At 43.3% G+C, this 15,611-nt stretch overlaps 1 protein-coding gene across 1 annotated transcript in view; it reads left to right on the top strand.

The window, feature by feature from the left end:
• Positions 1 to 15,611, top strand: part of LOC142785395 (uncharacterized) — a 31,958-nt gene that overhangs the window by 6,628 nt on the left and 9,719 nt on the right. Inside the window, exons 2-3 of the mRNA XM_075883876.1 lie at positions 7,418 to 7,527; positions 10,982 to 11,047. Of these exons, the coding sequence (XP_075739991.1) occupies positions 7,418 to 7,527; positions 10,982 to 11,047 (176 nt within the window). The remainder of the gene's footprint in view (positions 1 to 7,417; positions 7,528 to 10,981; positions 11,048 to 15,611) is intronic.

Below are 15,611 nucleotides of genomic sequence, written 5' to 3'. Positions count from 1 at the left end.
GCGAGAAAAAACACCACACTATGCACGAGGAGAGGGCACAGTATCATCATCATCATCATCGTCAGCCTGACTACGTCCACTACAGGACAAAGGCCTCTCCCATGTTCCGCCAGTTAACCCGGTCCTGTGCTTGCTGCTGCCAATTTATACCCGCAAACTTCTTAATCTCATCTGCCCACCTGACCTCCTCCCTTCATAGCATCGGCTAAATGGAGTGGCAGGTTTGACGATAAACTGTCAGGCCTCTACATTGTCCTACCCGAACGCAGTCAGGCAAGCTCGGAACGCGTACCGGGAGCTGGTCTTTCGAACCTCATCCTGGTCAAAAGGATAACCTAAATACAAGGTGGCAAAAGGTGGCAAAAGGATAACCTAAATACAATCGTACAAGTTCCTTGATATTGACACAAGATAATTTATTTATTTATTTATAATACCTCAAAGGCCCCAGTCAAGGGGTGTTACATGAGGGGGTAGACAGTTCACAAACAGATGATTTGTTCGATGGCTTCTTTGAAATTGGCGAGGCTGGAGTGGTGCACGATGTCAGCAGGAAGATCGTTCCATTCTGTTGATGTTTGCATAAAAATAAAGAGTGATGGGCAGTGGTATGCGCACGGGGTGGATAAACTGCCTTCGAATGGCTGATACGGCATGAAAGACGATGGGCTGGAACGATAACATGGTTTAGGTGCAATGCATGATAAAATGTGTGAAACGAACACAGTCTTGAAATTTTGTGGCGTGAAGGTAAGTTAACCATGTTAGCTTGAGATTTTAGTTCGGTGACGCTGCTAAGATAGGAATAGTCAGAATAAATGAATCTGGCTGCACGATTTTGGATAGTTTCAAGCGTTTTAATAAGAGTTATTTGATGGGGATCCCAGATGGCACATGCGTATTCTAGCTTCGGGCGGACTAGTGTTAGATAGGGTAAAAGTTTAACAAAAGTGGGGCTAGACATAAATTTCTTCGGAGATAGCCAAGCACGCGGTTGGCGTCATTAGTGATGTTCATAACGTGGGATGACCAGGCCAGATCTGAAGTTAGAGTGATACCGAGGTATTTACATGAATTAGCTGCTGTTATTTCAGAATAAAATAGGAAGTATTTATTGGAGGAATAGGATTGACGGTGATGGAAGGAAATGACACAAGTTTTCTTTATGTGAAGGGACATCAGCCATTTTTCGCACCATGATTGAATCAAAGATCAGACTGTAGGATGACAGGGTCGTTAGGATTGTGAATAGGACGATAAATGACACAGTCGTCTGCGAACAGACGAATGTTAGACGCTAAGTTATTGGGGAGGTCGTTAATATAGATTAGGAATAGTAGAGGACCAAGGACCGTGCCTTGAGGTACGCCGGAGGTTACAGCGGATAGGGAGGAGCGATAGTTATTAGCACAAACGAACTGCTTACGGTTAGTCAAGAAGTCACATATCTAATTAAAAACAAGACAATTAAGGTTAAGACGTGAAAGCTTCAAAAATAATCTGTTATGAGAAACTTTGTCAAAGGCTTTTTCGAAATCAAGGAAAATGGCGTCTACAGGTATGTTATTATCCAGGCTAGAACTCAAGTCGTTAACGAACAGGGCGAGTTGAGTGTCACATGAAAGTCCTTTTTGAAAACCGTGTTGATTAGGGTGAAAGTATTGTACTGAACGTAGAAAAATTACTATGTGGGAATAAATTATGTGTTCCATTAATTTAGAGCATACACTTGTGATGGATATGGGGCGATAATTACTCGGTGAAGATGAAAGACTTTTTTTCGGGACAGGAACGATCTTACCAAGCTTCCAGTCTTCCGGAGCCACTCCGCATGAAATGGACTGCTGAAATATGTGCGAAAGAATAATGCTTGTTATAGGCTTAGTGTTTTTAAGAATTTTGTAATTGATGCCATCCATTCCCGCGGATGACGTTAGTTTCAATTCGTCAATTAGTTTTGCAATACCGTATGAATCGAATGTAATGCCTGGCATGACAGGATGATCAAGAAATGGGGAGTCTCGAAGCGGGCTGAAGAGTCAGGGGTAAATACGGAAGAGAAGGCACTATTTAGTACTTGAGGGGTAACATGTTCTGGAATAGGATCACCGTGTTCATCAAGCAAGGATAACGTTTTTGTGGCGTTGGGGTTAATGACTCTCCAAAATTTTTTAGGGTTATTTCGTAGCATATTAGGTAATGTAGAAGAGAAAAAAGAACGCTTAGCCTTTGCAGCGAGTGATTCGAATTACTTGGCCGTTCCGCGGTACTTGTTCCAAGCGCTCGCGCTGTTAGAGAGTTTAGCCGAGCGATATAATCGCTTTTTCTTATTGTTAAGACGCTTAAGAGATATGTTGAACCAAGGTGAAGACGCCCGTTCCGTAATTGTAATTGTGGGTATAAATCTATTGATCAAATCATGGATTTTGCACTTGAACAAAGACCAGTTAGGTTCAAGGGGGCGTTGGAAGAAGTCGTTTAAATACCATTCACAAAATATGGATAGTTCGTTGTTAATGGCGGCATAGTTACCCTTATCGTAGAGTGTGAGGGTTTTCTTGGAATGGCTTTTGCCTGGTAGTTGATTAGAAAACGAAGCGTGAAGCACAGCGTCATCACTAATCTCTGGGAGAGGAACTAGGGATGCAAGATTGTCGGGGTGTGACGTGAAAATGAGGTCGAGAATATCTGAAGAGTGCTCAGTAGCTTGCGTTGGGAATGAAACAAGTTGGGATAAATCAAATGTTAGGCACGTGTTAACAAAGTCGCTTTCCATAGTGTGTTTAGATATCGTGAGCGCGAGGTTAGACCAGATTATTCCTGGGAAGTTAAAGTCACCGATTAAAATAACCGGTATGTTAGGATAAGAGGCATTCAGGAAGTTAAGAGCATTGTGGAAATTAGCGATAAATGAAGCATCAGCGTCAGGGGGGCGGTAACAGACTCCGATGATAACCGGAGGATATGAATTTCTGCAGCAGACAAACAGTAATTCAAGGCTGGAAGGGATGACCACTGGGGAGCAATTTAATCGACTGTGAGCAGCTATCAGGACGCCACTACCACGCTTACCATCACGATCTCGCCGAAATATATTAAAGCCAGGAAAGCATGGTGCTAATTCGAAATCGCTTATTGAAGGGTTTAGCCACGTTTAAGTTAAGAGAACAAAGTTGCATTCTGTCGTGCAGATAAGATTAAAGAGCGAGTCGCGTTTCGGCAAGAGGCTTCTAATGTTGGTGTGTACAATTGACAAAAGTTCAGGGTTTAATTTAGGATTCGCTGAGGTGGGAGGTGGTAGCTATGGGTGAAGGGGGATTACTTTTTCAGAAGAGCGATCGAAAACGTAAGTGGTGCCATCAATGGTTAGTTTGTTGTACCGAAGTTTATAGGCCTTGCGAGATGCTTTACCAAATTCAATGAGGTGCTTACGGGCCTTGCGTGTGTTGGGGAAAAAATCTTCGCTAATGCTGTAATTGGTGTCTTTTAGTTTTTTGGCGTTGGACAGCACTAGTTCTCGATCCTTGAAATGGCAGAACCGGACAATGATGGGTCTATTTTTACTTGGTTGAAAATGCCCTATGCGGTGAGCGCGTTCAATATCTCTAGGTTGATAGAGACGTCTCGTGTAGTTCTCATGTACTATACGTAAAAAAAGTAGTTGAGAGGCATCTGTCATCAATTGAAGTTCCTCGCTGGAAAGAGATGGGGAATGTCCTTAGCCGCTATGTTGCGATTATACAGGTTTCTTTTTCTTCTTCTTAGATTCCTTCAGTACAGCTTTCCTGCGTTGACCAACGCAAGTAAAATAAGTCTACAGACGATTCAAAGCGTTCAGCCTCAAACACACTGGGTTTGTCTCAACTTGTCTCAAAGTGCATAAACAGTGAAATTTGTTTGTCATCGCAAGGGACCACCTCATCGAGACTCAAATTGATGTTGAAGCGCTGGGGACACATATACGACACCTTGCTTGAACTCCACCATCATCTAGCTTCCCTACCTGCGCACCGACCACGCACATCTTACTGCCAAACAGTGACCGTGCATGGTGAATCGATACCAATTTCTTTCACTCCTGCCGCTAGACCTCTGACTCCTCCATGGTACCTCGCTCTACCAAATAGCAACATGTACATACTTGGCGTCCAGAGAAAAAAGCCGATCTGTCATCACCAGCACTTAAGCAGCTCTCGCTATTCCTCTTGTATGAAAAGTACACAGACTTCATTCAAATCTACACTAATGAATCCGTTGTGCCGAGCAGCTCATTCAGCGCAGTCATGATACCAAGATTGATCACGACGATTACATTCAAGACGACCCACACAACAACATCAACGATAGCAGTATAGGGAGCTCTTCGCAGTGCATTTGCGATTCGTCATTACTTAACCAACACGCAAGTGGACTATTTTGTTCAACTTGAAAGTGGCGCTGCAGTGTCTACTGTCAGTCTTACGCCACGGACTACACAAGTAGCAGGTACTAGAGACAGCACAGCTTAAACACCACCTGAGAAATGGCACCAGAATACATTTCAGTGGTTACCCAGTCACTGCGTTATATCGACAATGAACGGGCCAATCAAGCTGCCCACTCAGCCCCCGCAGAAGACAATGAGGTACTACTTCCGCTGTCTAGGACTGGTGCTGCACGGAAGCTCCACTGGTTTGGTCGTCAGCGCACCACGTCACAGTGGAATCAGCCGCACTTCAAGATTGCCCGACTGCCCTCGTTTGACCATACGCTAAGTATTGATGTACCGTCGAAGCTTCGCCGAGCGGACGCGACCCTTGTGTGTAGGCCATGGTTGGGCGTTGCGTTTACCAATACCTACGCTTTCTGCACTGGAATGACCGATACCACCTCCTGTGATCACCGTGGCAACGAAAAACTTATTCAACATATCTTTTGTGACTGCCGGCAGAATAGTGCACAGCGACTGCACCTTTCAACGAGCTCAACATGTTAGATAACAAACCTCTGTCAGTGGACAGATTGTTACACCATCGGCAGGATGCAACGTCACAAAAGAAGGTCTCGCAAGTGCTATATACTGCACTTTTTGTGGTTAATCAACCTCTCTGGACGATTGTAGCCAAAACGCCCTTCCTGTGGGTGTGGTTGTGTCTCCTCTCTCTCTCTTTCTCTCTCTCCCTCCGTGTGTGTGTGTGTGCATGCGTGTGTGTGTATTGTTTTCTCTTGCATGCACATGCATTTTAAAATGCGAAACATGTCTTAGCGAACTTTGGCGACTTTGAGCGTATCTATCTATCTATCTATCTATCTATCTATCTATCTATCTATCTATCTATCTATCTATCTATCTATCTATCTATCTATCTATCTATCTATCTATCTATCTATCTATCTATCTATCTATCTATCTATCTATCTATCTATCTATCTATCTATCTATCTATCTATCTATCTATCTATCTATCTATCTATCTATCTATCTATCTATCTATCTATCTATCTATCTATCTATCTATCTATCTATCTATCTATCTATCTATCTATCTAGCCGCCTACGTCTTTTAGCTCTTCTGGCCGTTTGGATAATGGTATCGATACCGTACTTAGTATGGCATAACATGACTGTATGAGGAACATATTTGACTAGTCGTAACATGAAAATCATGACATGTATGTCATGAATGTCATGGTTTACATTTCATGGTCTTGCAGCTTTTGCGGTGGTTTCATTCACATGGCATGTTGTAAAACTGGTATGGTATGGCATGATTGCATGACGAACACAAGCGACAGACCCTAACATAAAAATCATGACATGCATGTCATGTAACAACATGACTACATGCCACACTCATGATGCTCTCGCGGCCGTTCCGCTAGCGTCGCATATACCAAATTTGGTATTACGGGACGTGAATGAATGACGAAGGTATGATACTGGTGCAAACATGATAAACATGAGATGCGTTGTCATGTAACAACATGACTACATGCTACGCTCATGATGTTCTCGCAGCCGTTTCGCTAGCTTCACATGTACAAAACTCACTATTACGTGACGCGAACGGACGACATAGGTAAATGACACATCCAAATATGATAATCACGATATGCGTATCATGTAACAACATGACCACATGCCACACTGATGATGCGCTTGCGGCCGTTTCGCTAGCTTCGCATATGCAAAATTTGGTATTACGTGCCGCCAATGGATGACGAAGGTATGCGACTGGTTCAAACATGATACTCATGAGAATCGTGTCATGTGAGAACATGCTTACATGCCACAGTGAAGGCGCTAATTTATTTCAACGTGATGCGGTGCTTATGCGGTGCTCACCGGTGCTTATTTCGTCGCGTCATGCCGACGTTGCCACGCCAGGCGCCGGTCCTGCTATATACTCGCAGGCGCGCGCCGCGCTGCGTTGCTTTGACGCATGTGCGTTTCAGCTCATCCGCCATCTCTCCGTCACGAAAAGAGGGAGACGCAATGTTGTCAGGATAGCACATCGGCGCGAAATGAACCATTTCGCATTTACTATACTAAATATACTAACTTTGGTATCACGTGACGTTGATGGATGGCGAAGGTAAATGGCACATCCAAACATGATAATCATGATAATCATGACACGGTAGTCATGCACGGCATCATTTACCTCCACCTCGTAACGTTGTGCTGATTTTAAAGTGGCTTATAAACCTTTCTTATTCGTGCTTCGCATATCATTGATTCTCTCTGTACGTGGATTCTGCCATTTTTTTTGTCTCTCTTTTTCTGCCCCCTCTTTCTTGCCCCTATTCCCAACTCCCAGTGCTGGGTAGAAAAGCAGATGCTAATATGTGGGTAACCTCTCAGCCTTCCTTTTCGTCTGTCTCTCTGTCGTTGAAATTTTGAAACGGGAAGAGCAAGTTTTAGCTAAAAATCTTCAATTTGCGCTTGTAAATGCTGGGTAAAGCGGATGAACACAAGACAGAATGAACACTGATACAAAGAACAAGCACTTGCCCTGTATGTTGGTATTATTCCTCTATAGAATATTGAATCCATACTATCGAGTATTTTAAAGTATATACATATGGCCCAGAAGCATATTTTGATTTTATTTGCGGGGAAAAAAGCTAAACAAAGAAGCGTTAAACATGTTTTTCATTTGAAATTGAAGGTCTGGGCTTGATGGCCCCGTCGTCACCTCAGCAATTTCAAGCTTTAGGATAGAGCCAGCAGATAGATTCAGTACCTGTTGTGAGCAACGAGTCTTTTACTAAACGTAGTTCATCGATATTTAAGCCTACAAATTGAAATACTAAGCGTAGAGCTACCATGTTGCGAAGTTTGCAATGTAAGTCAAATACGGGATAAAACTGACAAAACATGTCACTTATTCGTGATGCACATAGTTTGTTCACGTTGTTGCTCATTTTTTCCCAGCGCTCTTCTCTGCAGCAAAAATAGGTCGAGCGACACATCATTTCTTTCGAAACTGCAGCCGTGACATCCAGAAGCTGAAGCCAAATCCAAGCCCTGAACTTACTAACAAGGTAATCCGTTTGTGCGACATCACACATGGACGAATTCCAACGCGCAGGTTGTCGTTTGCCATGGTACGAAGAAGTTAAAGAGTGGCTCAGTTGAAGAAGAATATGCACGCCAAATTAAAGGCGGGTTAGTGGAATGAACGACAAAAGAGTCTGATATGCTGTAAGAAAACTAGGAAGAGCTTGCGAAACGCGAGTAGAGAGAGAGAGAGAGAAATGAAAAAAAAGGCAGGGAAGTTAACAAAGCTCGGTGTAGAAAATAAGGCAAGCGTCGTCCTGAACCAAAGAAGGGAACTAACGGCGCCAAAACTTAGCAAATGACGGTGATAAAAGCAATCACGGATGATTCAAAATAATGATCCCACAAATGCTGCAGCATGAAAGCCTAATTTTGGTAGTTAAAGCAGCGAACACAAACTTACCGACGATTACAACAATGCCTAATGCAAAGATTGAGTGCAGTATTGTGTGGGGCTTGGACAACCGCGCTTGAACTTTTGGATTTGCGCAAAGTATCGGCCGAAGAGGTATCGACTACGCCATAAATCTTGATTTTTGTGAAGTATGACAGCACCCACTATGAATTTGTAGTGACGTGACAGCGATTGACGTAGACGTGCCATCGTCGCTGGTTCAATGAAAAGAACGAGATGTACAGGAAGCGAGGTGCCGAAGTCGAGCAGCGACCATGGCGTCCAGACATCCAGAAGCAAATGGACATTCTAGGCTCCGCGCGCCACAAGCCACTGGCACCCGTCAATTTTTCCCCTAGCCGAATGGCTGCCTCTAGCGCTACGCTACAACTTTATTCGTTTTTCTAATGCTAAGTGAGGTATCAGATAGACTCTTGTCAAATATTTTGTGCACTTCCTTCATATTGCATGCGGCTCAAGACAATAACAAATTACGGCCGAACACCTTGAAGTAGGTGGAAAGTATTGAACTACAAACTCGTGACTCGAGAAGAATTGTGTGATGACTTGTTATTTTGCTCTTCTGCCAAGCTACATAGGTTAGTGCGATTCCTTGTCCACCGTGACGCCTGTATAGAGTGTTTACGCAAATTAGCTTCAGACACCAGCGTCCTTCTGTGGTAGAATACTTGACCGCCACGCAGGGGGCCCGGGTTAAATCCTAGGCATTTTGTCTTGTTTTATTTTTTCTTGTCTATCAGTTACCTCAGCGATGGCAGTAGCAATGGTAGCACCGTTCAACGCGGGAACCGGTGCCTTAAGAGCTTTGCCCTAAAAAAAAATCTGACAAAACGAGTACCAAGGGAGCACGTAGGGCTCGCGTTCTTGGCGCTTGCTGCTTCTGCGACCTCACTGAAGGTATTTTAATTAATGTAGTGAAGAAATATTTGTCTCTTATAGCTCATAGGTTTCAGATAAACAAGACAAAAGCACATATGGTGCAAAACATTCTAATCATATTTGGTCTATTGAGCTGTATGTGCCAAATATTGTATTTTTTCACCGACGTTCGCTAGATGTTACGTGCTACATGGCCAAGATAAGCCCTGATGTTACGGAGGTTCCCTCTAACTCACGGGGTCTAGCCAATATTTCACTGCCAGGTTCGGAGGAGACATCTAGCTGTCAAATGATATCGACGTGCCACGTGCTTTATACTAATGAAGTGCTTCGTCGGCTTACTTCAGAAAGAGTGAAGAAGGAGCTTTTGAGGAGATTCAGCATCAAAATATCGCATTTTACTGACAATTCCAGCATAAACCATAATAAACTTTATGATAAAAATGCTTGAAAATCAGGTGTATATGGTGGGAAGCTGTGGGGTCTCGAACTGTGGGGTCTCGAAGCAAACGAACACAGCAAACGACGTCAGACCCAAGCAGAAAAACACATATTGTGAACTACTTTTTCATCGACGATATGGCCAGCCGAATGAGTACATCGCTAGTGATCGCTGAAAAAACCTTACACAATATTTCAATACACTCATCCGAACATAAGAACAAACACAAAGTAGCACGAAAGCGGCATCGCCAACGCTCGACCCGCCACGAGGGCCAACGGCAGACGACCCGCGGTGTCGTCCCCATGGACACACCGCGGAACGCAACCGTTCGCACCAGCCGCCGCGCGCCGAGATACTCGCCAAGCTTTTCGGTCCACCCACCTAACTTCGCCGACAGGCGTCACGGCTGGCGCTACCACGCTAACCATAATAATTATGATGGTGGAGATCGCGTGCGAGTGCTGCGCCACCCACCGCTCGATAGCTGTTATCCCTAAATGTGGCTTAAGCACGGTACACGTGTACGCCACGAGACGCAAACGACTTTACAGGGGTGATACACTCCCTCTAAGTGTGGTGTACAGCCACCTTGTTTTAGCCTAAACACAAAAAAGTTAGAGTGCACAAGAAAATACAGTTTGCTTGCTTTAGCACATCATACAGTACACGGATACTTTCGAATTTCTATTCGTAATTTTCAGCGAGGCTGCTTTAATGCAGGTAAAATAGACCCAGTACCATGATGCGGCAAACCGCAACCTGTCGGAATTAACGTATTCGGGTGAATCTGTGTTGGAGGTTTCTGCAGAATGACCGCAGAAAATTTGGACAAAAAACTCTATGACGCTGTTTGGCGTATAAGACACATGTTCTACAGAGTTTCCAACCATACATTAAGCCTGTGTACTACGATTGTACAGACTACTACAGTCTTCGTCATGTGTGTTGATGATCTCCTTTAGCATACGAAAAATTGAGCTTATCAATGCCTCGCTAAAGAAGCAGCCGCTACCACTGATTTTGGGGCCTGTCCTACGACGAAAGGGACATGATATGAAGACTATCATACGCGATGGACGATATGCGTGTGAATGATAATTTGGCGCAATGACATGTGATCATTCACTTGAGATTTTTTCAACGTAGGCGTAATGCCCCGCCGCGGTGGTCTAGTGGCTAAGGTACTCGGCTGCTGACCCGCAGGTCGCGGGTTCAAACCCGGCTGCGGCGGCTGCATTTCCGATGGAGGCGGAAATGTTGGAGGCCCGTGTGCTCAGATTTGGGTGCACGTTAAAGAATTCCAGGTGGTCTAAATTTCCGGAGCCCTCCACTACGGCGTCTCTCATAATCATATAGTGGTTTTGGGACGTTAAACCCCACGTATCAATCAATCAACGTAGGCGTAACGACAACTCCAACGCGTGTTGTTTTTTATTCGTTGCGATTAGGAATGGTCTCCTGCTCGTATTTGCAGGCTAATACATTGCAGTTCCCGATTATACATGGACGGACGATCCCACTGTATCGTAAGATTAATCGTGTAAGTATATACAAATGTAAGTCCCACCTTTTCTAAACGTGACTATCCAGGCATACAAGTATAATGACAATAGAAAGATCATCCCTAGAGAAGAAAGCCCATCCTATCTGCAGTTTATTAAGAAGTATTATTACATCGGTAAATATTACTGTCTTTCAGTTCATTCGGAGCCTTTGCGACCTGACGGATGTATGCCAGGGGAGGTTTCCAAACCTACCATTTAATGTAAGTACCACGTTGTTTCACGTAAACACCACGACTGCGAGACAAGCAGTCGGCGTCACAGTGCTTTCGTCCAGACTTGTAAATGACGGTGATGTCAAACCCCTGAAGCCTTAGACTCCATTTTGCAAGACGACCTAAAGGGCTCTTCATGTTATCTACCTAACATAAAGTGTGGTAGTCACTCACAACTTTGAAGGGCCTCTCATAGAGGTAGAGGCAAAACATTGACGTAGTCCAGATAATGGCGAGGCATTATTTTCTGTTTTGGAATATTTGGCCTTCGTCTAGTATAGTGACCGGCTAGGATAACTGATAACCCTTTACAGTCCGTTCATCCTCTCCATAAGGACGACGACGACAACTACGATGCTTACGTCTGTGTGTACCGTGCTCGTCGAAATGTGCAAAGTAACGAAGGCGTTTGCAGGCATCATTTTAGTTCTTGAAATGCTTCCTCCTGCCGTATTTCCCGCTTGAACTCGGCGTCGGTATAGGTAAGGTTAGTGAGTTGCTCGAAAATTGGTGCAAAATATTTGACGAAACGCCTGGAGTAGGCACAAAGGCTGAGAACTCAACGCACGGCCATCTTGTCTGCGGGTGGTGTCATTGTAGCGATGGCGGCTGCCTTCTGCGAATCAAGGCGTACTCCTGACTTGCTTATCACGTAGCCCAAGAACAGGAGTTCCTCGTGGGCAAAGCGGCACATTTCTGGATTCAGGGTAAGTCCGTAGGTCTTGATTGCTTGAAGTACAACGGCAAAGTGCCGAAGATGGTCGTTGAAGCTCGAGAAAAACATGACGACACCATTCGAGTACACGAGGCAAGTCTCCAACTTCAGTCTAGCTAGCACAGGGTCCCTAACACACTGGAACGTCGCAGGCGCCCAACAAAGACCAAAGGACATGACCTTGAACTCGAAGAAGCTGTCTGGTGCTGTAAAGGCAGTCTTTTCTGTGTCTACATGGATTTGCCTGCAGCCTGTATTTAGGTCAATTGATGAAAAGTATTTCGCGTTGTGGAGTCGATCAAGGGCGCCATCTATCTGGAAGAGAAGCTACACGCCCTTCTTCGTGATCTTTTTCCGCCGGCAATAGCCGACGCCGAAGCATAGTGTTCCGTCTATCATTTTGATTAATACCACGGGAGACACCCACAGACCCTTGGATTTATTTATTTATATATATGTATATAATATTCATTTATCTATTTATATATTTATTGTACCCTCAAGACCTGAGGGCATTACAAAGGCGATGAGTGAATGGGAAACTATACAAAATTGGGTAGTGAATAACACAGCAAGAACATAAAACGACCATGCAATAAAATAATAGACCAGAAATAGCAGTACGTACAATGTAGTAAGGAAAAGCTTTGCAATTACTAATATGAACAAACAAGGTAACATGACATTAATTCCTGTTTATACAGCTTTACGACAACAACAAGAAGATGTCATTAATTTCAAGTTAATCAATGTTAGTTACAGCTTCGCGAAAAATTTTGTTATCAATTTTGTTGTTGCGATAACGAAAAACGTGTTTTGCAGTGGTGCATTGTAATCTTTTGTACATATATATATATATATATATATATATATATATATATATATATATATATATATATATATATATATATATATATATATATATATATATATATATATATTGTTTTTCATGCGTAGTACGTGGTTTTTATAATTTTTTTCCTCGTCTTCTCGTGTATGGGAAGAGCATCAATGTAGTATTGTTGTACGCGCTATTGTAAGTGTTTCGCTGTTGTGCGTATCGTCCCTCAAAATATTGTATTTTCTGAACGTTGTATCTAATTGGTTACCTGTGATGATGTATGCCCTCTTCTTGTACGGGTCTGCAGAAGACCTAAAGTATTGTTAAATAAAAATAAATAAATAATGGCGACTATTTCACCGGGTAGGTGGTTCAATTGCCGAGATGATGTAGGCAAAAAGAAATGACTAAAGGGGCAGGTATTTATTGCTTGAATTCCGACTTTGAGACGATGGTCTACACGGTGCGATAAGTAATGTGGCTGTGAAATGAAGTCATTTTGAAGAAACAAATGATGACATATCTTATGAAACAGAGTTAAGCGAGCTATTCTTCCTCGTTATGCTAGTCATGGAAGTCATGGGTTCGCCCTAATTTACGATATGCTGGGAGTCTAGTTTTAATTAGAATAAATGAATCGAACAGAATAATTTTGAACAGGCTCTAGAGAGAAGAGGAAGTTTTCCTTGTGTGGGTCCCACACTGATACAGCGTACTCTAATTTGGGGAGCACTAATAGCTGCTAAAGTGGTAATTTCATGGACCATGGGGTGTTAGAAAATATGGGACGTGAATAGCCAAGCGTAATGTAAGCTCTACTGACTATGTAATCAATATGAAGAGACCAGGTTAGGTCTGAAGTTACACGAATGCCTAAGTATTTATAGGAATTCACAGGATCTAAGGGTATAGTATTCATATGGTAGAATAGACGGGTGGTAGAATTTCTGTGAACACGTAAAACTTTACATTTGTTGATATTTCGTAGCATTCGACAGGTATTACACCAATCACATGAATGGCTTATATTTGATTTAAGAGCTTCATAATTGTCAGAACTGATTAGTTCATGGTAAATTAGACAATCGTCAGCAAATAGGTGAACGTGAGATGTCAACGTTGATGGCAATTTGTTAGTATAGATTAGAAAAAGAAGTGGTCTTGGTACTGACACTTGAGGAACGCCGGAATGAACCTTAGTTAAATGTGAGTTATGATTATTAGGAATAACAAAGTGATGGTGGTTACAAAAGAGTATTCAATTCATTTCAATTAGCTGCAATCGATATTTAAAAGACTTAGTTTGAAAAGAAGTAGTTGATGGCAAACTTTGTCAAATGCTTTACTGAAATTTAAAAACACACGGTCAGCAGATGAGGTGCCATCTAAAATACAATGTAGTGCATGAGTGAATAATATTACTTGTGTTTCGCTTGAGTGTGTTTTGCGGAAACCATGCTGAGCTGCGATGGAAAATGAGTTGGAGTTCAGGAAGTTGACCAGTTTGGTTAAAATTGCGTGTTCCAGAAGTTTGCAACAGGTGCTGGTCAGTGGGATCGGGTGGTAATTCATGGTTGTTCTTACTGCCGGAGTTGTGCAGAGGAACAACCTTCCCTATTTTTTTCGCAAAGGAAGAGTAGATGATTTTATGGATTGCTGAAAGATTTTTGGTCAATATGGTGGAGCTGAAGACGTTAGTGCTTTTTAAAAATTTGACGTTGATGCCGTCAAAGCCCGGAGCTGATTTAGAGGGCAATTTATCAATAAGTTTAGCAATACCAGATGAATGAGCTGTTACAGGATCCATTATAAGATAGTTCATTACGTCAGTATCCGGTAGGTGAATGTTGCTTGAAACAGAAAAAAATTACAGCATAACCACGGAATGACTGCTGATGAGTGGGGCAAAGCGTTCGTCAATCCGTCCGTGCGTGAGCCCTTTCATGCGTTCGTTCGTGTGTCCGTCCATGCGTCCATCCATCCATGCGTCAGTTCATCCGTATGTGTGCCCGTTCGTGCGTCCGTTCGTGCGTGCGCCCATCTGTGCGTGCGTACATGCGTTCATTCGTCCGTCCGTGTGTCTGTCTGTCTGTCTGCTTGTCTGTCTGTCCATCCGTGCGTCCGTCATCCAGTGAACACTTCAAGTATATAGCGCAATCTCGCTTCTTTTTATCATATATTCATCATATACAAGTACCACCATCCAGCGGACAATCCAAGGACTAACGAGAGTATGTACCACATTTCTGCCGTAAGCACTTTGTTAACACCGTGAGCGCGATAACGACGCCGTGATACGTTCTTCGTAACATGTGGACATACGCACTCTAAGCCGCAAAGGAGCAAAAAAGGAGCGAAATTGGAGTAACTGCTACATTTGGTCTCTGAAACCAACGGTTAGTCTGTAGGGAGATTAACTGCAAGATGAGAGTGCCGTGTGAAAATAGAGGCAGGAACTGTTAGACAATGTATAACAACGCTTACTACCGCGAAACATGCTGGCGCAGAGGTGGTCCCGAAGGAATGCTCAGCATGCGCTTAAGCAAATAGTTACCTGAAGCAATGAGCTGTTAACTGTTTGAGCTAGTGTAAATGGTCATGAGAACTACGGCAACTACGTCAGGAGCAAAGTAGGATTGTTTATATAGCATAAACATAAGCAAATGTGTAAAAACCCCCGTCCTCAAAAAAAAAAAGAGAGGTGCTCGCGCACAAGTTGTATCAATGCGCGGCGTGTCGTTCTCGTCAAGGCAACCCTCTTCGGTGTAGCGGTGTGTTGTGGATGTGTTATACCGTTATGTGGTTGCGATTGCTGTCTGTTGTGGTGCACTGAATCATCCCTGGGCTAGAATACTGGAATGCAGTGCAACGCTATCAAATTGCTGCGCGCCGACTGGAATATCGCCTGAGAGGTGAGTGTAAACAAGGCGGCCATCACTCCGTGAGATTTACATCTATGCTGCTGATATATAACGAGCATTGTTTGTTTAACACTC

This window comes from Rhipicephalus microplus, unplaced genomic scaffold (assembly GCF_043290135.1).
Source record: "Rhipicephalus microplus isolate Deutch F79 unplaced genomic scaffold, USDA_Rmic scaffold_21, whole genome shotgun sequence".
Classification (NCBI taxonomy): domain Eukaryota; kingdom Metazoa; phylum Arthropoda; class Arachnida; order Ixodida; family Ixodidae; genus Rhipicephalus; species Rhipicephalus microplus.
This window is presented reverse-complemented; position numbering and strand designations above follow the sequence as displayed.